This window comes from Thermothielavioides terrestris, chromosome 2 (assembly GCF_000226115.1).
Source record: "Thermothielavioides terrestris NRRL 8126 chromosome 2, complete sequence".
NCBI lineage: Eukaryota > Fungi > Ascomycota > Sordariomycetes > Sordariales > Chaetomiaceae > Thermothielavioides > Thermothielavioides terrestris.
In genome coordinates this window covers 4,966,012-4,988,326 of record NC_016458.1, presented here as the reverse complement: position 1 = coordinate 4,988,326, position 22,315 = coordinate 4,966,012, and the positions used below count along the sequence as shown (strand labels likewise).

The following is a 22,315-nucleotide window of genomic DNA, read 5'->3' as shown; positions in this document are numbered from 1 at the left end:
CGGTATCTATATAGGACTAGTATAGCGTATATAGGACGTTGAACACTATTTAGTGGCTATTGAGTCCTAAACTACTACGATAGATTCGTCTACTACGAAGATAGACGTTGCGAAGTAGGCTACTATAGCTATCTAAACCGTTGGACACTAAGAGGTAGTGCCCAAGGTTAGCTATACTATAACTATAACGACTATATACTCTACTAAGACTATATAGCTACCTACTTAGAGAATATCTACTAAAGTATCTATCGCTAAAGCTACGCTACTAGTTGTATTAACGACGCTAGCTAAGACACTATAAAGCTAGTGCAATAAAAGTATCTATTCAACGTTAGAAGCTAAAACGACTAAAGTTACTATTACTAAGTACCAATATAAAGTAACTATTGACGACAAAGTATAGAAGACGCTAATACGTTTTCCTAAAAAGCTTAAGAAGACGCTTGCTTCTACTAAACGTAAAGCAGCAACAAAGGTATCTAAGGTTGGAAAAGACAACCTTTATACTAGTAATAATATAGTCGATCTCGATAAGTAGAACAAATGAACGAACGTATTATAATAGAGGACTTCGCTATAGACTAGGATAATAGATATAGAAATCCTATATAGGGTATAATATAGATTAGTTTTCTTCCCTTTCTATATACTCCTTTATCCTATATTAAGTTCTATAATAATAGCGAGGACGCTATCTTTTCTTCTTATCCCTAGGCACTTATTATATACAACTGTGGCAAGGGCACCTATAACCGTATTACGGTTAGGGGTAACGAGCGTTCCCTTAAAAAGGGAACCTTACCTAGAACCCCTTTATAGAAAGATAGACTGTATCAATATACTTTTGTGATATATACTAGTGTTTAGGAGTGCCGCCTCATCAGCTAACGAGGCTAAGAGGCATTGATCTTTCTTACCCTTATACGTTTACCGCTAGATGGTCACCGAGCACCATCTGCGTATAACACAGAGATCATTTTGCCACCCCCCCCTGGTGCGCTAAGGTATGCACTGCCTGGCTCTCTGGCTCTCTGGTTCTCGATGTCGACTGCAATGGCTAAACTGCTTAAAAGCGCAATAAATTTGAGAGTGGCTTTTTTTTTGACCAAGGAACTGCTGATAGGTCCGAATCTTTGGTTGTAGTCTAGGTAACATTAACTCCGAACTACAGGACACTCCTGGTTTGTTTGTTAGTTTGGTTCTTGCCCCCACTTTTTGACAGGGGCCTACAGCCAACCAAACTCGGCCTTTTTACCCACCTGTTTAGTTCCTAGCTCTGGCACTGCATTCCACCAAACCATCAAAAAAGCATCACCACCATCAAAACCATCAAATCCTTCAAAATCGGCCAGGGCAGCCAAATCAGCCAAATCAGCCAGATCAGCCAGATCAGCCAGGTGGGCAGTTCAGCTTTACTATCCTAGCCGGCCAACCGTCGAGGCATTGAAGGAAGCTATTTTGCAGGCGTGGAATGCGGTGCCCTCTGACTACCTGGTATCTGTTGCGGTTGGTTCATTCCATGCCAAGGCGGCTGGCGCAGGTGTTGAGAATCGGAGGGGTACACGAGGTACTGAGATTGACCTGTTTCGCTTCTGTTTTTCTATGGAAGATTAAGTACTGTACAGTTTTTGTAATCCATTGTTGATTGGCTTTCAAACCCTTGTTGTGGCCCACCGTAAGTACCAAACTAACAAACAAACCAGGGGGCGACTGTATGGCGCAGAGACACTCAATCTGGTGTGCCTTGAGGGACTGAGACAGAGTTACCCTAACCCTTGTTTCCCAGGCAAATATTCTGTAGCCCCTGAACCCCTGAACTCCTTTCCCCTGAAGCCAAGGAGAGCGGCCGTTATTCATCAACGCCATGCGGCTCAACTTGTCAGGGAGACCGGGCTTTGCTTGCTGTCTGTTCTCTTACCCTGCTAGTACAATGTTTTCTGAGATCTTTTTCTTTTCTATTCTTATTTTTTTCTCATTCCCGCCGTAAGCGAGTCTCCATGTTGAACTTTTCTTGCCACATGGGTTTGTTTAGACTTACATGAGAAATGCATTCAATTTCTCGGTTGATGAACTTGGTTGGAGATGGAGATTGGTCTAGTTTGGCTATGCAGGGTAGGAAATGCCGCCACTGATCAGATTCAGTGGTGCCGTGGACCTGCCAGCATACATATTGAGGTTGCGTGTTCTATCCGCCTTTTTCCTTTCTCCAGATGCACTAAGTAAGAAATGCACGTTTGCTCTTGGCCGTGCACATGCATTGATTTATTATGATGGCTTTGGCGAAATGTACCGTCAGGAGGCGTTCACATGCGACCTTCTGTTTCCCTTTGCGGCTCATGATGTGTTTTTTGAGTGTATGAATTGCTCCCTCCCTGTCGCCTTTCAATTCTCTCCAACACACCCTGCTCCCACGGGCCCTCTTCCGGTCGTCTTATACTGTCTAAGTTCTTTTTGGGCCTCCAGTCGCACAAATAACAATGGGGAGCATCTCTCCTGCTGAGCAGGTCGCTGTGGAGGCGCTGCTCATGCTTTCTGGATGGACTCTAGCAGTAGATCCGGCTGCCGCGCTTCCCTCCTCCGCTCCCACCACGTCCTTGTCGAGGCTCCCCGCGGCCAAATCTTCCGTCTCCCCTCTCCCCGCTGCCTCTCTGGTAGCAATCGCTCAGGCGGTCCTGGCTCTTCTCCAAGAGGACGACGCCGTAGTTGACAAACCTACCCAAACAGTTCTCCAAAAGGATGGAGCCGTCCTCAACAAGCCTACCCAAAAGCCTACCCGGAGATCAGCTCGAATCTCTGCTCGTATGGCTGCTGGCAGGAGACCGGAGGGATAAGATACAACTGTGTGAATTATCAACTGAGTCGCTCGGGCACCACCTCCGCTTCCCAGCTCCTCAACCCCATCCGTCAAAGGAATACGCCAAAGCCAACAGGGCGTCGTCAGGGCTCTCGGGTAGCAGGACCTAGGCAGCGTCGGAGGTTTGCGGGGCGGTCTCCGGTTCCACCAACCGTAGGTTTCATGCCGGGCACAGCAGGCAGAAGAGGTACACCCGAACGCGCTCGCCCGTCTTGAACGAAGATGAGAGTCCGCCTTTCATCAGCCGCACGTTCTCCGGCATCAAAGCCTTCCCTCTCGGACGACCGATAAACCAGTCTGAGACCGCCATCGAGCTTCTCGGGGCCTGTCCGACGTTGCAAAAGCAACATTCTCCATCGCGACATCTGCGTCAAGAATCTAATCATCCCCCTCCGACAGAACGAGGTCAGTGCAATGGGAGTTCCCATCGATCTCAATGGCGCCCTTAATCCCGAAAAAAGCCCAACGGGGAAGAGAAGAGCTGGTCCGATCAGAAGGGTCCGTGGCCCATCCGCATCTTGACTGGATATCTACATCGCGTATGGACAGGACTTCGACCTGGGGTATAGAAACGATGAATCAGAGGTTGTGCTGCGCTTGGTCCTGTGGCGCGCTCGGTCCCTCTTATGAGACATTTTTTCGGTGGAATTCACACAAGCGTCAGTGGTTTAGTGGTAAAATTCATCGTTGCCATCGATGAGCCCCGCGTTCGATTCGCGGCTGACGCATCACAAAGCTCTTCTCTTTTGCTCCAAACGTCGGTTGGTAGCTGGCGTATTTCTTGCTTTTTTCCCTCATATCTGCTTGCTTCTCAAGGATTGTCCGCCAAATATCGAAGCATACTTGTCCTACCAGCGGGGGTAGAGCTCATGATCGAGCAAAGCACGTTTCAAGCTTCCTTCTCAGGTTTGATTTCAGCCGCAACACTTCGCAGTGAAGCCAAGTACGGAAATTGTGAAATTGTAAGCGCATCGAATGCCTAGAATAGACCGGCGATCGCAAGTAAATGCTGCCCATGCGATCCTCCTAGCCACCATTGTCGGTGGCGGGCCTCTTCCTCTTCTCCTCCTCCCCCTTTCCTGTCTCCCTTTCCCCGTTCATTTCCTTCATCCACCTAGCACTCTATGGCCGGCAGCAGTTGATTTATTGTCTAGAACTCAGTTCTGCGGCGGCTCAGCGGATGGATCTGCCGGGTCGGTGAACGGGACATCGGAGTCGTCCGGGTCCCAGTCGGAATCGGCGGGTTTCCTGTTTGACGGGGAGCACAACATGGTCAGCCATATTTGCTCACTCGCTCGCTCCCTCTGAGTCCTCGCTACGTGGAAACGGGGAAATGGGTAGGCAACTGGCAGTAGCTGGGTCGCTGCCAAGTGAGGAGGTTGTTGATTTCGCCGATTACTGACCAGTAGTTGTGGCAGAGCGCATCGGTCAGCTCGTACATGTTGGCGAAGAGCGTGATCGGGTTCGCCGCCCAGGCCTTGCTGGAGATGGTGTTCTTCTCGTCCGGAGAGCTCGCGGCCTTGACCCGGTCGAGGGCGAGGGCTTCGACCATGAACCGTTTGTAGTGGTGCATCGTGAGCCCTAAGAAGGCAGCAATTTTGTGTGTTTAGCATTTTCCTGCGGCTTGCCGAAAGACAAGAACAAACACCATCAACTCGGCCAGTTTCTCACGTACAGCGTTCCTTGTTGATTTCCTGCTCCTGGCCGGAATGGCCGCTCTGCATCTCGGCGGCGCGTTTCGTCACCAATTTCTCGATGTCGTAGGCGAAACGGACGAAGTACTCCTTGATGGCCCCGTTGCCGCCGGGATCCTTCTCGCCGCGGTCTTTGAAGGCCTTGAGGTAATCTTCGACGAGTTCGTGATATGCGGTCGCGACAATGTCGCGGATCCAGAGCTCGATGTCGGTCCAGCTGTTGAAGCCGGTGACTCGGCAGAGCTCGGGGCGCTTGAGGACCATGGTGTTTTCTTGGAGAGTAGTTTGCGAGCTTGGAAAGGTATCAAGAAATCCTTCTGGTGTTCTGGGAACCTGACCAAGAAAGACGCCGAACTTTTTGGGTGAGAAAGGAGTGCGAGCCGTGAGCATCTATGACCCTCGTCTTCACTGAGCTTCGGCCACATGGCGACCGCCGCTTTGGCGGCCTGTGAGGCTTTCACCATCAAGAAGAAACCGGCGACGGGCCGTCATAGACTCCCCGTGATGCGGACCGCACTCTGTGACGCAGGCCGCACGCTGCGCTGCAAACATCCCGTGTTAGGTTGAATCACACTGTGTACACTACAAAGATAGATACAAGCAGATCATGTAATGCCGGCTGGGAGATGCACCTCACAAACCCAGAGACAGCACTCAGTGGTGGTAGAGTGCATGTCCTGGGCTGTCCGTCTCAAGCAGGTTGATACAACATTGCTGTGTTACTGCTCATAAGCGGTGACCGGGCTGGCCTACATTTTGGTGTTTGTGGTGTTCAAAAGTATGACTAAAAAATGTACGGAAACATTCAGTTTGGCTCTTGTCTTCAAATCCAGATGGCCAAATATATGTACCCACGTTCACTTCGTTGCAACCTAGTAGCTTGACGGTGAGTTCTACGACGGTTTAGGGCACTTCGACATGTCCTTCTGTTGCAACCTTGGAGAAGGGTAAACGTGAAACTAGACAGCTTATTGAGATATAACGTTGTGCTTGCCAACCATCTTCGGACAACCAACTCACCATTAAACTGAGCTGGCAATGCTGAGTAAGATGGGCAATATCCGACCATTAGCCAAATCGTCATCATGACCAGCATTCATGCCTGGGAAGTAGAGACTTGAACCTCAGCTTGCCGCTAAGACTAGTATAGCAATTAGTTCATCTGACTTCGAATTTGGGAGTTCGAATGGCATGCGTGCCTGATTCAGGCCCTAGTCTGGAAGCGGCCGGCTACTGTTCGGCAGCAAACCGGGAGTATTTTGAGCAGTGTTAAGGTCCCGGAAACGGCCGGCTACGGTCACTGTGAATTTGTGGGAGTGTGTTTTCAGTCGAGGGGGGCTGTATTCTCGATGTTCAGGTAATGGAGGCCGTCGCAAGCAATGCAACAAAGGGACAATAAAGGACCCTGAAGTAGTACGAATCGCACGAACAAAGACATTGTTCAGGACTGTGAAATCGGTGCACACTCTTGTCTAAGCAATAAAAGGCAGTGCCGTCTTTCCGATTCTAGAATGCTATATGAAACTTGTGTCGGGCGCCGCACTACGGCCTCTGACTTGGTTTGGGCTCCCTCTTGGGCATTCCCGCGGCAGTGACAAAGCCCCCGCGTGCTCGAGGCCACACGAACGCACAAATTACCCGGAAAGCTGGAGAACGAGTTGCTGAGGCGTATACCATGCCTAGCAGTCCGTTCTACCCTCATGGACCGCAACCACGGCGCAGACGATGGGGCCATCCGCCGCCCAGGGTTGTCCGCTGGCTCAGGTTCCCGCGTAGAAAGCAACCGGTGGAACCGTCATTCAAGGTTCTTCGAGTTGTAAAAAATACGTCGACTCTGTTGTTTCTCTCGGATGACTGGAGCTACCCGAAATTACCGCCTGCTAACGGAGAACCCCCAGGGGGCGCGTCATCGGATTGCTCAGAGAACGCAGAGGCGCCTCCCGAGGGCCAACCTGCGATCTGTCTCCAACCGACGACCCCTACTACATCCTCCCAGGAACCAGAGACCATCAGCAAGGGTCAAGGTGAGTCTGTATATCGCTCGCTGTATCGGCCGGCAATGGCCAACCCGAGAAGGCTCGTCGCGGCGGGGCCGCTCGTCTCATGTGGGACAAAGCAGAGCGCATATCAAGGCTTGCCCATGCCGCCTTTGGTGTCGTTCCAGCCGTACCACCCCGCGGTGGAGAGTCCATCCCAGGCCGCTGTGCCGCCCGACATACGAATCCAACCGGGACCCAACACTGCTGCTGCTCCCGTGACACAACCCATCATCCAACGCCGCCCCAGTGGGCGTCTGATCCTGGATGTTTCCCGGAACAAGTTGATTGGGAACACCGGTAGGGCACGTGGCGTTGTTGTGCCGCGAAAGCCTCTGCCGCAGACTGCGGTTCCGGTGCCAGTCATGCAGAGCAGCACCGCAGAGAGCAATGTAGCCGCAAAGGGAAGAGGAAGAGGAGGCATCAATGGGGAGGGGGAGGAGGAGCCGCAGCCAATGGCCATGGCACTCGCAACACGCCATCACACCGCCCCTTGCAGCCAGCACCTAGGTCGGTATGCAGCTGCGTCTACAGCTCTCAGCTGCTTGCCACTGACTAACGACGACAGGGTCACGCTGCCTAGTCAGCAGCAGCCATGCGAGGTATTCGTAGCAGGCCCCAAAATAATAAGGGCAATGCCGCTCGTCGGTGTGGCACGCTTCGTGCCTCCTGCGCCGCGGCCGTATCCTACGCTCAGGAGGCGTCCCGGCTACCGGGCCCTGAGGATGGCTGCCCGGGCGGGGGCTGGAAGGACGGCGGCGGCGAAAAAACTGCCTTCAGGTCACGGGGGCGGCCGTTTGTTTGTTATCTCCGAGCAGGAGGAGGTGGCTTGCAATGGGCCAGGACGAACCGTTCAGGGTTGCTGAGTTCACATGGGGCTGGCATCCCTGTACCAATTCTTTGGTGGGCATATTCGTAAAGGAAGCAATCTTCTAGTAACAGCAAACGAGGGCTGGAACCTTGTCGCTGTATGAGCTGATGAGAGACGGAAACGAATGAGGTAAAAAGCCCGCCAGTAGGCAGGCATCTGGAAACGGCGCAATGATGACGAGACTTCCCTTACGGAGGAAAAATGAATCAGATAGACTGAGAACTGCCCGCTCTGACTTCAAGCCTTATTGCTCTGGGTCCTAGAAAGTCAACGCCAAACATTCCATTTTCAGCTCCACGGCTGCATTCCCTCACCCGATGGCTAAACTCGCTGCTGAAATCGTTCCTGCTTGATAAGTGACTGTCTGCTTAGGTCCAAAAAAACCAATGGCTCCCGTGAACTACGGCGTTTAGTCTAATTTGGACGACGTGATCGCTGCACAACCGACCCAGACCAAACCTGGCTGGGATTGGACGGCGATGTCGGCGGCCCCAACAACGCTTCCCGATGCCAGGACACCCCGGGGCGGCATCCACACTGCTCGACTGGGGACTGGAAGCCCATGTGATGAGGGCACCGAGTCCACATATTTCGAGCCCATTTCCGTTGGGGCCTCTCTCTCTGGGCGACGGGGACAGACGGCAAAGCATGAAAGACGACACGGGCTTCTGATTCACGTCTCAAAGATGCTGTTCGGAACTAAGCGGTCTACGGAGTAGGCACCCCAAGGATTCCGCGGGTCTATGAAAGGGGTGCCTGACGGGCTTCGCTAGGGACGGCCGTCACTTGACCAGTCGACTCCCCGACACGGCCTTGACCGATGGGTGGATACCGCTGGTGACGGGAACATGGAAGGAAAGGAGACCCAGGACGGAGTATTCCGAGATACGCTAACAAAAAGAGTAAACGACAGATAACTTCGACGGAACCGCAGCGAGCTGTCACAAGGTCACGCGCTGACAACCTCAGCAAACCTGGGAGAGCCCTGCGGCTTCAACTATCGGCTCCCCCTCGAAGAACACGAGTCTGTTGACGTCCGCGAATCCAGCCCATTCCGCAATCTATACGATTTGGGAAGCCAGCTGATATACAAACATCAGCTAGCTGCCTGCCGTCCCGGAAGAGGAATGGGCAGCGGCTCAAGCATGGCTCGCTCGGTCAGGGCGCCGTCGTGGCAACGAAAGTCCACGTTGTAGCAGTTACACAGACAGAGGGCATCGGACTTTCGGACCGTTTCTCGAAACCCGCCCTTGTCCGACAAACTAGGTCAAAGATAGCAAGCAGCAAGCCAGGGATGGTGTCGGGGCAGACCGGTAGGCGAAGAGTGTGAGTGTTGGTTGGCTGTTGTTCTTTCAGCAATAAGCCACCCCTTTCCCAAAGCGGTTTTGAATAAACATCTGAATAGGGGGCCCACTCACCCAACACTCGACAATCAAGCACCCACACCTCGACTCAAGCCGACGCCCGGCCAAGTCTAGCGTCCCTCGAGCACCAAGGGAGATAGTCTTCCCCAGTGTAATTCGTGGGGAATTCGCCGCCGCCCTTGCAGTTGTGCGGGGGCGCTTTGTGGCTGAAAAAGAGGATGTTCCTCGCCGGGAGGCACATATTTCCTACTTGGGGTCTCAATAGGCCTTTGCTGCGAGCTCTCCAACAGCCATGGAGCCGTGTTCCCGAATACACATCTGTTTTTTTGCGTTTGTTCAAGGGTTCTTTCTCGACTGGCGGCGTGACCGGTCACCGTCTTTGACAATGAAGCCTGTAGTGCTGGGCGAGTTGCGAAGCTTTCCGCTAGAGAGCATTCCGACAATAAACTCAACCCCCTGAATAAGACCTCGTCTCACGTCTATAAGACATCGTACTCTTGGCCTCCGTCTTCACACCCGCTCCTCTGTTCACCCCAATTACACCGTCAACCGTATATCTACGGGTCATCCATACTTTCGTCGAAGACCGGATACACAGACCTTCATTCAAACACTCAACAACCCTTCCCTCCAGGACTTCAACACCATGAAGTTCACCCTCCCCCTCACCCTCCTGGCCGTGCTCGCGTCCGTGGACGCGGCGCCGGCCCAGGAGGAAGACAAGCGCTGGTGCTCCACCGAAGGCCAGCCCTGCGACACGGTCAAGCGCGCCGCGGACGCCTTCACCAATGCCCTGCGAGAGTCCGCCAGCCTCGCCGCCCGCGACGAGTCCTCCAGCGAGACGGCCCACATCGCCCGCAGCCAGATCAACGAGCTGGCCCTCGCCATCGCCGCCAGCCAGGCCGACCCCCTCGCCTTCTACAGGGCCCTGCACTTCACCGCTCCGACCGCCACCACCGCGGAGCAGCCCACCGAGAAGCGCGAGGCCGAGCCCTGGTGCACCTTCTTCCTCGGCCAGCCCTGCTGGAAGAACAAGCGGTCCGAGCCTGCTGCTGCTGAGGCGCAGGCCGTCAGCAAGCGCGAGGCCAACCCGCAGCACGGCTGGTGCACCTTCTTCCTGGGCCAGCCGTGCTGGAAGCGGTCCGAGGCCGCCGCCGCCGAGGAGCAGGCGGTCAGCAAGCGCGAGGCGGAGCCGCAGCACGGCTGGTGCACCTTCTTCCTGGGGCAGCCGTGCTGGAAGCGCGACGCGCCGGCGGAGGACAAGCGCATGGCGGACCCCATGTGCAGCCGGTTCGTGGGCGAGTCGTGCTACAAGCGCGACGGCTCGGCGGCGGCGGCCGAGGAGCGCAAGCGGTGCGAGAGCGAGGGCAACGCGTGCTGGACCGCCAAGCGCGCCGCCAACGCCGTCATCAACACCATCGACGCCGCCAACCACCAGCGCGCCCGCCGCATGGCCACCGACCCGCAGTTCTCCCGCCGCGCCGCCGAGGCCAGCTTCGCCTGCCACAGCCCCGACGGCGCCTGCAACAAGGCCACCCGCGACCTGCACGCCATGTACAATGCGGCTCGCTCCATCATCGAGGCCTAAGTGAGTTAGGACTGCTCCCTCTCCTCCCTGCCTGGCTTGTTTGTCTGCTGCTGCTCGGCAAGGGGATTCTGACACACTCTCTCTCTCGAACAGACGTTCTTCCCTTCTCCGGTGCTGAGTTTCCTGCTCAGGTCAGCTCTTAGGATTCAAGGCCGTGACGTGGGAGGAAGCAAACAAAGAAAACGAATCTCTTTCGCGCGTTGATATTGGAAACATAGGCGGCAGCCATACATCATCCCGCATAAAACAACAACAACAACAACAAGCAACAACAGCACCACCGCCACGCTTTTCTTTTCTTCTCCGTAACGGAGCCGTGGGGTTGAAGCAACCCCCACCGCAGGCGGTTGACCGGGCCTGCGTTGTTTTAAGTTACTCTGGCGCTGCATTCTTGGTAGCTAGCCGCATTTGTATATCACGGGTCCGACATGTGGCGGTGGGCAAATACAATTCAGGACCCGCGGGATGGGCTGTCCTTTTTCTTATTTTTTTCCCCGTACGTTAGTAAGTTGGTTTGATCGGTTGCAAACACGAGCAAGCTCGGCCGCTTGGTCGGAAGGTTGCCTGGCAACTCACAAGTTCCCGAGATCCCATGAAGTGCATGCTTATTCTTCTTCTGTATTGCCAATCTAGTGCTGAGACGCAGGAATAACCTGTGGCGTGTTGAACAGGCCTCTCATCCGCCTACGTAGATTGCCAGGTGAAGAACGAAATAACGCAGAATGAATGGACATGCTTCGTTCAGCTGACGATAGTATCAACAAGGCCAAAGCGAGTAAATAAGCCCACGCCAGCCTAGCCAGCCCTTTTGCTGCAGCTGCAGCTAGCTGCGTTCCTCATCACATCAGCAACCTCCAAGCACCCAGCAGCAGCGCCGCGAAGCCGGTGCACACGCCCATCAGCCACTGCAGGGTCTGGAACTTGACCTGCTCGAGCTGCTGGCGCAGGGCGGCGGCCTCCTGCTCGATCTTGGTCTCGGTCTCCTTGATCTTGAGCTCCTGCGAGACGGCCTCCTCGCGGATGCGGCCCTTCTCCAGGTTGAGATCGAGGCGCACGCTCGCCTGCGTGCGGCCGATCTCGTCGCGCAGCCGGCTGCTCAGCTTGGCGATGTCGTTGGTCAGCTTCTCGTGCGACGCCCGCGTCGCGTTCGACTCGGTGCTGTCCGCCGACAGCAGCTCGCTGCGCAGCTTGGCGAAGTCCACCTTCTGCGTGTACGTCGTCTTGGCCGCCTCCTCGCGCGGCACCATCGTGCGCGTGAGGTTTTGGATGCTGGGGCGCGCCGCCGAATCGGTCAGTGTGACAACTTCTCTTCTCCGGGGAGGTCTGTGCGGTCGAAGGGGAGGAGGAATGATGGCCCTTACCTCTCCTCGATGACGTCGTTGAGCACCTTCATCATGGCCACGGATTGCTCCTCTGTGAACCCCTCTTCTTGCAGCCGCTGCACGAAGCGCAGCGTGTCAAAGTGGTGGTCTCGTCTCCGAGCCGCCGAGACGTGGAACGAGCGGCGGAGCACCGGGTTGCGGACGATGTTGCTTAGACTCTTTCCTAGCCGGCAATCCGTATTATTCGGCCGCATGACCGCGCACCTGTTTGTAGAACCCGCGGCGGGTGTATGGAGAGATCTCGTCGGCGATGGGCGCCATCCGGCTCCTGGTGCACTGTTCCGCGCCTGCTGAAAGACAACAGCGGGAGCACCCGGGATGTTGGTGACGGTCGAGAGCGGGCTGGTCCAGCTCAGTCGAGGGAGCAGAAACCGCGGGAGAGACTGCGCCGCGTTCATATTCTGTGGCGTATCGTATTTCGCGGGGTTTGTTCGACAAATGGTTATGTGTTCAATATCCGATCTCCTGAGTTGAGGTTGAGAGCTCCGTTATAATACCGCGGTTGCGGCTCGGCTGCTTGCAGGTTGCAGCTCGCAGAACGTCAACTTTAATTGGCGACCGGCGCCGGCTGGCTGGACCGCATCAGCCACAATGCATGGCATTTGAGTCAAGCCACTTCGCCCTAGCTAGCCAGTTACCAGCCACAAGCCCCCACTCTCGCCTCCATCAAAACAGCCCCAAAAATTTCGAACTCTGGATCCCTCTCTTCCCTTCTTCTCCATGAACAACGCAAATCTTCAACATTCTCGAAACTGGTTCCAATGCGATTTTCGAGGTCCCTGTCTGCGCTCGCAGGCGGCCGTGGCCCACGACCCAAATCGTAGGTTTTCGAACAGAATGGAGAAGGACGAAGGCTTCTTCGGCGCTCGATCTTGGGTGCGGTTCTTCCCTGCTCGCTGTGGGAAGGGCCGCAATGATTGGACGTACATACCTACACTTTCTGCCTCGCCTATCGAGCGTGAGGTATTTATCATGCCATTTGCTCGCTGCCTGGTGAGCCTGGGCCGATGGCGGGTTTGGTCTGAATGCATAATAAGAGCTCGCTTAACTCGACCTCCGTCATGTGAGTTCCGGGACGGAACCATTGCTGCCTGCTTGATCGTGCCTTCAAACCTCCAATTCCCCGTTGCACTCGGCGAGCCTCGACGAGGTTGCTGAAGTCGTCGAAGGGGCTGGTCTCGAATAGTGTCTCAAAATTCCGATTCCACATTGACTCTGAGACTCCGGATCTCGAGCAGAGCTGGTACATGCCTGATGTGCGACCAACGGCTGGTGAATTGAAGACCACGGGCAGTCTGCAGATGCCAAGATATGCAGCCGCAGAACAGTTCCATTAATTTTGAGACCCCTATTTTTCCCCCTTGCCCTTTTTCTCCTTCGGCTTGTCCTTCTCCTTCTCCTTCGGCTTGTCCTCGTCGGATTTCTCCTTGGCCGCCTCACTTGGTGTCTTCGTCTCCACACCGGTCTTCTTCTCCTGACCCCTCTTCAGCGCTCTGGGGTCTAGACCCCGTCTCCTCATCGCGTTTCGCCTGGCACGTTGGATGTACTCCTCATCTGCCTCATCATCAAACCCGCCAAAGTCATCCTTGTCCTTCTCCTCCCCCTCGGCGGCGATGGGCGTCTTGTCGATCACCTCCTCTTCATTCTCATCGCCAGCGGTCGTAGCGCTGGAAGCGCTCTTGTCCTTCTTGCCATTCGCCAGAACCGCGTTGGCCGGTGTGGGACCAATCTTCTGGAACTTGGCGACGAAGAAACCGTCGATGTTGTACAGGTGCGGGTAGTATCTGCGCGTCAGTTTGAGACTGGGGTGGAAAGTCTTGCCCATGTAACTGGTGAAGCCTTCCTTGCCGAAGGGCAGACCAGTCTGGAACAGCAAAGTCAGTCAACGAGCCCTGTGCCAAGTAGAGCGGACTAGGCGGCATACCTCAACGAGCTTGACATTGGGACGACGGCTGAGTGCATAGGCAACAACTTGCTCGCTGCAATGGCATTAGTGTGTATGTCCATGAGGCTTCAAACACGCCAGACTTACTTCTCCTCCACTGCAACGGAACATGTCGAGTAGACGATGTAACCACCCGTCTTGCTCGCGTGGTTGACAGAGTCAATGGCTGCCAAGAGCAGTTGCTTTTGTGTGTGCGGCAATCGTAGGAAATCCTTCTCGTCCCTGTTGGTCTTCACTGAGGGATCCTTGGCAATAACACCAGTTCCTGTCCAAAGTCAGCGAGAGAAAACATAACGGCCAAATTCATCCTACGCACCAGAGCACGGGGCATCCAAGAGCACCCTGTCGAATCCTCCAATCACCTTGGGGAATTCACGAGCATCATAGTTGCAAACAATGGCGTTCTACGGCCTCGACGTCAGCTAAGGGATGCAAGACAGGCGGGGAAGGTGAAAATCCTCACCCTCACACCGAGACGGTGGATGTTGCCAATCAAACCCTTGGCACGAGCTTTGTTGGGATCGTTCGCGAAAATGACACCGGTATTCTTCATCAGCGCGGCCATGTGCGTTGTCTTGCCTCCGGGAGCTGCTGCCATCTATTGTGAAATGGGGTCAGATGGGTCAAGGCCGAAATTACCAGGACGCAACTTACATCGAGAACACGCTCATTCTCCTGGGGGCACAAAGCCATGACGGGCAAGAACGAGGAAGCTGCTTGCAGAATGTAATGACCAGCCAGATACTCGGGAGTGGCACCCAACGGTACACTTGCGGCAAGTTAGTCTCGACAAGGGGCGCCAGACCATGTATGCAACACGTACTTCGACTCGAACACTTGCAGACCGACTTTGGACCACTTGCCAACTGGCTCCAGCGTGACGCCGCGGTTGACTGGCGATAGGTGTCAGAAACGAACGTCAACAGGGGCTGAATGAATGAAGAAGGGGGGGAGGGGGAATCACTAACTCAGCGCTTGCGCAAGATCGCGGCGGTGTGTCCGAAGAGTGTTGGTGCGGATAACGACCGGACGAGCGCTCTATCCCCTTGTTTAGCTATTGAACGCAAACTGGTTGATCGTAGGGTCAACTTGTAGTACCTCGTTAGCTTCAAAGAAGGCAAATGCCTCACGAGGCGGAAAGAGGTTCCTGTGGGTTGTCAGCAATCATCTTGTAGCACTTCAGGCGAGCGAGGGCCCAGGTAACCGGAGAAGGGCCTAGGTGCAGGAAACGTACATGAGCTTCTCCGCCAAGAACTCGTTATAGCCATAATCTACGGTTTCCGCTGTCAGCACGAGTGCTCCAAGCCAAGGAGGTTGAACAATGGCGCCGAGGTGCAACATACAAGCACAGATGTCCTTCAGCAGTTGGTTGGTATACTCGGCCCTGCTCCGTCCTTCCTCGGCGAGGCTCGCGAAATTTTCCAGCACCCGGACCGTCTCCGTTATCCTGGTCCTCAGCATCTGGAGATCGGGTGCAAGGAGACCCTTGGTCTTCGATGACAGCTCGTCCTCCTCGCCCTCGTCGCCAAGAATATTCGGCTTGTCGCCGTCGATGTTGGTCTGCAGCGCTTCTCGGCGCAGCTCCTCTTCGTTCTCCTCTGCCTCCCTCGCTAACCTCTCGTCCAGCTTCTTTGACAGACCCACGATGTTGGCGGCCGTCAACTTCTCCTCACGGTCCTCGTCGTCGTCCTCGTCGTCAGAGAAGACGAACTTCTTCTTCTTGCCGCCCTCCTGTTCAGAGTCATAGACGGAGTCATCTGAGCCAAGGAAGTCGTCCCCGTCCAACCCGGAGCTGCTGGCATCCTCAAGATCGGAGGCGCCAAACTCATCGTCCATTTCCTCGTCCGACTCGGGTTCCGGCTGCTGAGCCTTCTTGGGCTTCACCTTGCCAGCTTTCTGATCATTTGCTGATCCTCCCGGGGCCGTCTTCGCGCCGTTTGTCTGTTTCCCTGCCAGCTTCGATGCGGCGTCATCCTTTGTGGCCTTTTCCTCGCGGTTGCTCTTGGACGGCTTTTCGGGTTTCGCAGTTGTGCGACGCTTCTTGCTCGAGGGCGCCTCGGCGGGAACATCGTCGACGGGTAGACCCTTTTTCCGCTTGAGGTTGGCAAAATGTTCTTCGGACAGAGGCTCCGGCGGCCCCTGTTTCTTCATGCGCCGTCCCACACCCATTTTGGCGAGTTTGTAACGTGGTTTCCCGGCTTGTGTTCGAGGCGTTTGCAGCGGGATAGCGCTTGTGAAGCAGCAATCCGCCCGCAGAACTTGCTGCTTCTTGTGCCAATTTTCCGAGCCAAAAAGCTTATCGATAACGTTAGTTAGTTAAACTGTCTTCTTCCAGCGATTGATTGGTACCCGCTCAGTTCTTCCCTGATTGGCAGGCCAGGCCCATGCGTTTCACTAAACCCAATGCAGGATCCCTGCGGGCTGACGCTCCCCTGTTATGGCAGGCTGAGTCGCTGGCAAGCGTGGCATGGCAGGAGTGAATGAAGGAAACTGGAAACAGCGGGTCGCAGGTCGCTCCCTGCTCTGAACACATCGCTCAAAAAGTACGGAACCGCACCCGCAAACAAGCGAGAGAAACCTCATTTTCCTCAGCGGCGCGTCAGGCAGCGAGCTCTCTGCTTCCCGTCCTTGCAGTGCGCCAGCACAGGAACATCCTCCCCTTCTTTCTGCGGTTGATTCTCTTCTTAATTGAGCGTCTCGGGACTGCGGATTCGTGTATTCCCGGCTCCGCCTTCGTTTCGCCCAGTTGCTTCCCGCCGAGCTCCACCAATTTCGACCCCCTTTCAACGTCGCGACTCTGCCCTCGTGCTTCCCCTACCTGCCATCCTGCTGTGCTTTTGACAAGTCGGCTGCTTCCTTTCCTTAATCCCGCGCAGCCGAGCGCACCAGAGTCATCATGGCGCCGGCCTTGCCGATCAAGTTCCAGGAGCTGCTGCAGCTCGGCAGCCTGGGTGTCAACCAAACCGCCATCACATTCAACACCTGCGTGCGTTCATCCCGTCCCAGCTTTAACGCGCTCTGATCTGCTCTGCTCTGCTCTACTCAATCTGTCTTTGTTTCCCCATCGCTAACCCCGGGCCCTCGTCTCGTGATAGACGCTAGAATCAGATTCCTTCGTCTGCCTTCGAGACAAAAAGGACGAGGCGTCGTCTCCCGAAGTCCTCATCGTCGACCTCAAGAATGCCAACAATGTCATCCGCCGGCCCATTAAGGCCGACAGTGCAATAATGCACTGGTCGCGCCAGGTCATTGCGCTGAAAGCTCAGTCACGGACACTGCAGATCTTTGATCTGGAGCAGAAGCAAAAGCTCAAGTCCACCACCATGAGCGAGGATGTCTCGTTCTGGAAGTGGACTAGCGAGAGAACGCTTGGCTTGGTCACAGAGAGCGCCATCTATCACTGGGATGTCTTTGACCCCACCCAAGTCGCGCCCGTCAAGATCTTTGAGCGTAACATCAACCTCCAGGTGCGTCTTGCCTGGGACCGCTGTGTTTCGGTGTCAGGTGAATGGGCGAGCGATGCTAACTGTCTCGCAGAACAACCAGATTATCAACTACCGAACAAGCGCCGACGGCAAGTGGATGGTTGTGGTTGGCATCTCACAGCAGCAGGGACGCGTTGTTGGTGCCATGCAGTTGTATTCGAAGGATCGCGGTATCAGCCAGGCGATCGAAGGCCACGCCGCCGCGTTTGGCACGATCCGGTTAGAAGGCGCGCCTGAAGACACCAAGCTCTTTTCCTTCGCCGTCCGGACAGCCGTGGGCGCTAAGCTGCACATCGTCGAGGTCGACCACCCGGAGACGAATCCCGTGTTCCCCAAGAAGGCAGTCGACGTCTTCTTCCCGCCGGAAGCCGCCAACGATTTCCCCGTTGCCCTGCAGATCTCGCAGAAGTACGGCATCATCTACCTGATCACCAAGTACGGATTCATCCATCTCTACGATCTCGAGACGGCAACATGCATCTTCATGAACCGCATCTCGGGCGAGACCATCTTCACGGCCTGTGGCGACAAGGAATCAACCGGCATCCTCGGTATCAATCGGAAGGGTCAGGTCCTCTTCGTTAGCGCCGACGAGAACACGATCGTCCCGTACGTGCTCGAGAGCCACGGCACCGAGTTAGCGCTGAAGCTGGCCTCGCGTGCCGGTCTCCCCGGCGCCGACAACCTCTACCAGCAGCGCTTCGAGCAGCTCTTTGCTAATGGCAGCTACCAAGAAGCCGCCAAGGTTGCAGCCAATTCGCCTCGCGGGTTCCTGCGGACGCCGCAGACCATAGAACGGTTCAAGCGGCTCCCTCAGCAGCCCGGACAGATGTCCTACATCCTGCAGTACTTTGGCATGCTTCTCGACAAGGGGTCGCTCAACCAGCACGAGACCATTGAGCTCGCCCAACCGGTGCTGGCCCAGAACCGGAAGCAGCTGCTGCAAAAGTGGCTTGGCGAGAACAAGCTCGAGTGCTCTGAGCAACTCGGCGATATGGTTCGCCCCCACGACATGACCTTGGCGCTGGCCATCTACCTGAAGGCCAATGTCCCTCACAAGGTTGTCGCCGCCTTCGCGGAAACCGGCCAGTTCGACAAGATTCTCCCGTACTGTGCCCAAACCGACTACCATCCCGACTTCGTCCAGCTCCTCCAGCACATCGTCCGCGTCAACCCGGAGAAGGGCGCCGAGTTCGCTACGTCTCTGGCCAACCATGAAGGAGGCTCCCTGGTCGACCTCGAGCGGGTGGTAGACATCTTCCAGTCCCAGGGCATGGTTCAGCAAGCTACCGCGTTCCTGCTTGATGCCCTCAAGGACAACAAGCCTGAGCATGGCCATCTCCAAACCCGGCTGCTAGAGATGAACTTGGTCAACGCGCCGCAGGTTGCCGATGCCATCCTCGGAAACGACATGTTTTCCTACTTCGACAAGGCTCGCATTGCATCCCTTTGCGAGCAGGCGGGCCTGTTGCAGAAGGCTCTGGATCTGTTCGAAGACCCTGCGGCCGTAAAGCGCGTCATTGTTAACGTTGCCGGGGCGCCCAATTTTAACCCCGACTGGCTTGTCGAGTACTTCGGCCGCCTCTCGGTTGAGCAGTCCATCGATTGCCTGGACGCCATGATGAAGCACAACATCCGCCAAAACCTGCAGTCCGTGGTCCAGATCGCCACGAAGTACGCCGAGCTCCTCGGCCCCCAGCGCCTGATCGACCTGTTCGAGAAGTACAAGACTGCCGAAGGTCTCTACTACTTCCTGGGCAGCATCGTCAACGTCAGCGAGGACCCCGAGGTCGTCTTCAAATACATCGAGGCCGCCACTAAGATGGGCCAGATTCGCGAAGTGGAGCGCATCTGCCGCGACAACAATGTCTACAACCCGGAGAAGGTCAAGAACTTCCTCAAGGAAGCCAAGCTGGCCGAGATGCTGCCGCTGATGGTTGTCTGCGACCGCTTCAACTTCGTGCATGACTTGGTGCTCTACCTCTACCAGCACCAGCAGTTCAAGCCCATCGAGATCTACGTGCAGCAAGTCAATCCATCCAGGACACCCGGTGTCATTGGTGGGTTGTTGGACGTCGACTGCGACGAGAGCATCATCAAGAACCTGCTCGCCACCGTCAACCCCGTGTCCATCCCCATTGACGAGCTGGTCCGTGAGGTCGAGACGCGGAACCGCCTCAAGCTGCTGCTTCCGTTCCTGGAGGCCACCCTGGCTGCCGGCAACCAACAACAGGCCGTGTACAATGCGCTGGCAAAGATCTACATCGACTCCAACAACAACCCGGAGAAGTTCTTGAAGGAGAACGACCAGTATGACACGCTCACGGTCGGCAAGTACTGCGAAAAGCGCGACCCCAACCTGGCCTACATCGCCTACCGCAAGGGCCAGAACGACCTCGAGCTGGTCAACATCACCAACGAGAACGCCATGTACAAGGCGCAAGCACGCTATCTCCTCGAGCGAGCAGACAGGGAGCTCTGGATGTTCGTCCTTAGCGAGAACAACCTCCATCGGCGTTCTGTGATCGACCAGGTCATCTCGACCGCCGTGCCGGAGTCGACGGATCCTGCAAAGGTTTCCGAGGCCGTGTCGTGCTTCCTGAATGCCGATCTCCCGGCTGAGCTTATCGAGCTCCTGGAGAAGATTGTCCTGGAGCCGTCGCCTTTCAGCGACAACCAGAACCTCCAGAACCTGCTCATGTTCACCGCCGCCAAGGCAGACAAGGCCCGTGTCATGGACTACATCCACCGGCTCGACAACTTCTCCGCGGATGAGATCGCCCACGTCTGTATCGAGGTTGGCCTGCACGAGGAGGCGTTCGAGGTCTATAAGAAGATCGACAACAAGGAAGCGGCGGTCAACGTCCTGGTCGAGCACATCGTCAGCATCGATCGTGCGCAAGCTTATGCCGAGGAGGTCGACATTCCGCAGGTCTGGAGCAAGGTGGCCAAGGCTCAGCTGGATGGCCTCCGGGTCAGCGACTCGATCGACTCATACATCAAGGCTGAGGATCCCAAGAACTATGAAGAGGTCATCGAGATCGCGGTCGCAGCAGGGAAGAATGAAGAACTCATCAAGTACCTTCGCATGGCCCGCAAGACGCTCCGCGAGCCCACAATCGACACTGCCCTCGCCTTCTGCTATGCGCGCCTCGACCAGCTCGCTGAGCTCGCAGACTTCCTGCGGGCGACCAACGTTGCCAACGTTGAGGAGTCAGGAGACAAGGCTTATGCTGAGGGTCTCTTCGAGGCGGCCAAGATCTTCTACACCAGCATTTCTAACTGGGCCAAGCTGGCTACCACCCACGTGCACCTCGCTGATCACCAAGCCGCGGTCGACTGTGCGCGCAAGGCCAACAACATCAAGGTCTGGAAGGAGGTGCACGAGGCATGCGTTAGCAAGAAGGAGTTCCGTCTCGCCCAGATCTGCGGCCTCAACCTCATCGTCGATGCCGAGCAACTCCAGGCGCTCGTCAAGCAGTACGAGCGCAATGGCTACTTTGACGAGCTCATCAACCTGCTCGAGCAGGGTCTCGGTCTCGAGCGCGCGCATATGGGCATGTTCACCGAGCTTGGAATCGCGCTCTCCAAGTATCACCCCGAACGCCTGATGGAGCATCTCAAGCTCTTCTGGAGCAGGATGAACCTGCCCAAGATGATCCGCGCGTGCGAGGAGGCAAACTTGTGGCCCGAGCTGATCTTCTGCTACTACCACTACGACGAATTCGACAATGCTGCGCTCGCCGTCATGGAGCGGCCCGAGAATTCGTGGGAACACCAGCAGTTCAAGGAGATCATCGTCAAGGTGGCCAACCTCGAGATCTACTACAAGGCCATCAACTTCTACCTCGAGCAGCACCCGTCCCTGCTCACCGATCTTCTGCAGGTCTTGACGCCGCGGATCGATGTCAACCGGGTGGTCCGCATGTTCCAGAAGTCGGACAACTTGCCGCTCATCAAGCCGTTCCTGCTCAACGTGCAGTCGCAAAACAAGCGCACTGTCAACGATGCGATCAACGACTTGCTCATCGAGGAGGAGGACTACAAGACCCTCCGCGACTCGGTTGAGAACTACGACAACTACGATGCCGTCGATCTCGCCGGCCGCCTTGAGAAACACGACCTGGTGTTCTTCCGCCAGATCGCTGCCAACATCTACCGCAAGAACAAGCGGTGGGAGAAGTCGATCAACTTGTCCAAGCAGGACAAACTGTGGAAGGATGCCATTGAGACCGCCGCCATTTCCGGCAAGCCCGAAGTGGTAGAGGAGCTCCTCCGATACGTAAGTCTCTTATCCACTTCTTGGCCCCTTGTCATACTCGGTCCGCTGACCCTGCATGCAGTTCGTGGATATCGGCAACCGGGAATGCTACGTCGGTATGCTGTATGCGTGCTACGATCTGATCCGGCCGGACCTCGTCTTGGAGCTGTCTTGGCGTAACGGCCTCACCGACTTCACCATGCCCTACATGATCAACCTCCTCTGCCAGCAGACAAAGGAGCTGGCAGCGCTGAAGGCGGACAACGAGGCCCGCAAGGCCAAGGAGAAGGAGCAGGAGAAGGTCGAGGACAACACGCCCATCCTCGGCGGCAAGCGGCTCATGATCACGGCGGGCCCGACCGGCGCCGCTCCGCCCCAGGCTCCCTACATGCAAACCAATGGATTTGCGTCCCAGCCGACCGGTTACGGCTTCTAGAAGCTTGCCCCGGTGGTGTTCGAGTGTCCTTGCCTTTACGACCCTTGCCAGGGTCGCTGGTTTTATCCTTTTCAGATCCCTACGGAGCCGAGCAAACCTGTGATGGTGGTGGAGCTGTGCCAGATCTAACCTGATTTCTGTCAGGCAGAAAGGGGCGATGCGGGCATGCGAATAGTCTTATTCCTTTTTTAGAGCTGATTTGGAACGTTGTGCTGTGGCGGGCCGATTTGGAGTGGTGAGGGAGGGATTTCCCTGTGCTACTACTGCTACAACTACTAAAATACTTGTATGATAGCTCTTCAGTTACGTGCAATGCGATTTCGGTGCCTTTTACACTCGGCTGCCCTACTCATATTGGACTCGCAGCCCTGCCCTCAACTGCATACCTCCTCTGGC

General features: G+C 55.7%; 6 protein-coding genes and 1 non-coding gene across 7 annotated transcripts; 3 read left to right on the top strand and 4 right to left on the bottom strand.

Annotated features, from left to right (window-relative positions):
- Positions 1–2,546: 2,546 nt before the first annotated feature.
- On the bottom strand, positions 2,547–3,167 carry THITE_2087667 (uncharacterized protein; the record flags this gene model as incomplete). The annotated part of the gene is made up of 2 exons (XM_003652487.1): positions 2,547–2,772; positions 3,031–3,167. The coding sequence occupies 2 exons, from the start codon at positions 3,165–3,167 to the stop codon at positions 2,547–2,549; spliced, it is 363 nt and encodes a 120-aa protein (XP_003652535.1).
- A 347-nt stretch (positions 3,168–3,514) lies between these two features.
- THITE_t76 lies at positions 3,515–3,585 on the top strand. Its single transcript has one exon. It is a non-coding gene; the product is annotated as a tRNA-Gly (tRNA).
- A 429-nt stretch (positions 3,586–4,014) lies between these two features.
- THITE_2048054 (uncharacterized protein) lies at positions 4,015–4,815 on the bottom strand (the record flags this gene model as incomplete). The annotated part of the gene is made up of 3 exons (XM_003652486.1): positions 4,015–4,105; positions 4,261–4,438; positions 4,533–4,815. The coding sequence occupies 3 exons, from the start codon at positions 4,813–4,815 to the stop codon at positions 4,015–4,017; spliced, it is 552 nt and encodes a 183-aa protein (XP_003652534.1).
- Positions 4,816–6,251: 1,436 nt separating this feature from the next.
- Positions 6,252–7,199, top strand: THITE_2087665 (uncharacterized protein; the record flags this gene model as incomplete). The annotated part of the gene is made up of 4 exons (XM_003652485.1): positions 6,252–6,301; positions 6,450–6,575; positions 6,628–7,097; positions 7,156–7,199. 4 exons carry the CDS (start codon positions 6,252–6,254, stop codon positions 7,197–7,199), a joined length of 690 nt encoding a protein of 229 aa, XP_003652533.1.
- Positions 7,200–9,455: 2,256 nt separating this feature from the next.
- On the bottom strand, positions 9,456–12,298 carry THITE_2170239 (uncharacterized protein). Its single transcript, XM_003652484.1, has 5 exons — positions 11,772–12,298; positions 10,987–11,679; positions 10,504–10,891; positions 10,159–10,410; positions 9,456–9,708 (listed from the first exon to the last, which is right to left on the bottom strand). The coding sequence occupies exons 1-2, from the start codon at positions 12,188–12,190 to the stop codon at positions 11,250–11,252; spliced, it is 849 nt and encodes a 282-aa protein (XP_003652532.1). The 5' UTR covers positions 12,191–12,298; the 3' UTR covers positions 9,456–9,708; positions 10,159–10,410; positions 10,504–10,891; positions 10,987–11,249.
- A 747-nt stretch (positions 12,299–13,045) lies between these two features.
- Positions 13,046–15,996, bottom strand: THITE_2114134 (S-adenosylmethionine-dependent methyltransferase superfamily domain-containing protein). Its single transcript, XM_003652483.1, has 11 exons — positions 15,081–15,996; positions 14,972–15,008; positions 14,836–14,884; positions 14,706–14,775; positions 14,561–14,630; positions 14,392–14,506; positions 14,201–14,335; positions 14,054–14,141; positions 13,825–14,002; positions 13,717–13,771; positions 13,046–13,656 (listed from the first exon to the last, which is right to left on the bottom strand). Exons 1-11 carry the CDS (start codon positions 15,904–15,906, stop codon positions 13,141–13,143), a joined length of 2,139 nt encoding a protein of 712 aa, XP_003652531.1. The 5' UTR covers positions 15,907–15,996; the 3' UTR covers positions 13,046–13,140.
- A 481-nt stretch (positions 15,997–16,477) lies between these two features.
- THITE_2114131 (uncharacterized protein) lies at positions 16,478–22,063 on the top strand. Its single transcript, XM_003652482.1, has 4 exons — positions 16,478–16,723; positions 16,833–17,204; positions 17,275–21,504; positions 21,566–22,063. Exons 1-4 carry the CDS (start codon positions 16,634–16,636, stop codon positions 21,917–21,919), a joined length of 5,046 nt encoding a protein of 1,681 aa, XP_003652530.1. The 5' UTR covers positions 16,478–16,633; the 3' UTR covers positions 21,920–22,063.
- Positions 22,064–22,315: the final 252 nt, after the last annotated feature.

What these genes read in the sequence shown, in the direction of transcription:
- THITE_2114131 (XM_003652482.1), top strand. Translation starts at nt 16,634, where the DNA reads ATGGCGCCGGCCTTGCCGATCAAGTTCCAGGAGCTGCTGCAGCTCGGC. An exon ending in CCATCACATTCAACACCTGC is followed by an intron (nt 16,724 to 16,832) that starts GTGCGTTCATCC and finishes GTCTCGTGATAG; the next exon opens with ACGCTAGAATCAGATTCCTT. An exon ending in AGCGTAACATCAACCTCCAG is followed by an intron (nt 17,205 to 17,274) that starts GTGCGTCTTGCC and finishes ACTGTCTCGCAG; the next exon opens with AACAACCAGATTATCAACTA.
- THITE_2114134 (XM_003652483.1), bottom strand. Translation starts at nt 15,906, where the DNA reads ATGGGTGTGGGACGGCGCATGAAGAAACAGGGGCCGCCGGAGCCTCTG. An exon ending in TTCTTGGCGGAGAAGCTCAT is followed by an intron (nt 14,885 to 14,971) that starts GTACGTTTCCTG and finishes GACAACCCACAG; the next exon opens with GAACCTCTTTCCGCCTCGTG. An exon ending in CGATCTTGCGCAAGCGCTGA is followed by an intron (nt 14,631 to 14,705) that starts GTTAGTGATTCC and finishes ACCTATCGCCAG; the next exon opens with TCAACCGCGGCGTCACGCTG.
- THITE_2170239 (XM_003652484.1), bottom strand. Translation starts at nt 12,190, where the DNA reads ATGAACGCGGCGCAGTCTCTCCCGCGGTTTCTGCTCCCTCGACTGAGC. An exon ending in AACGACGTCATCGAGGAGAG is followed by an intron (nt 11,680 to 11,771) that starts GTAAGGGCCATC and finishes GGCGCGCCCCAG; the next exon opens with CATCCAAAACCTCACGCGCA.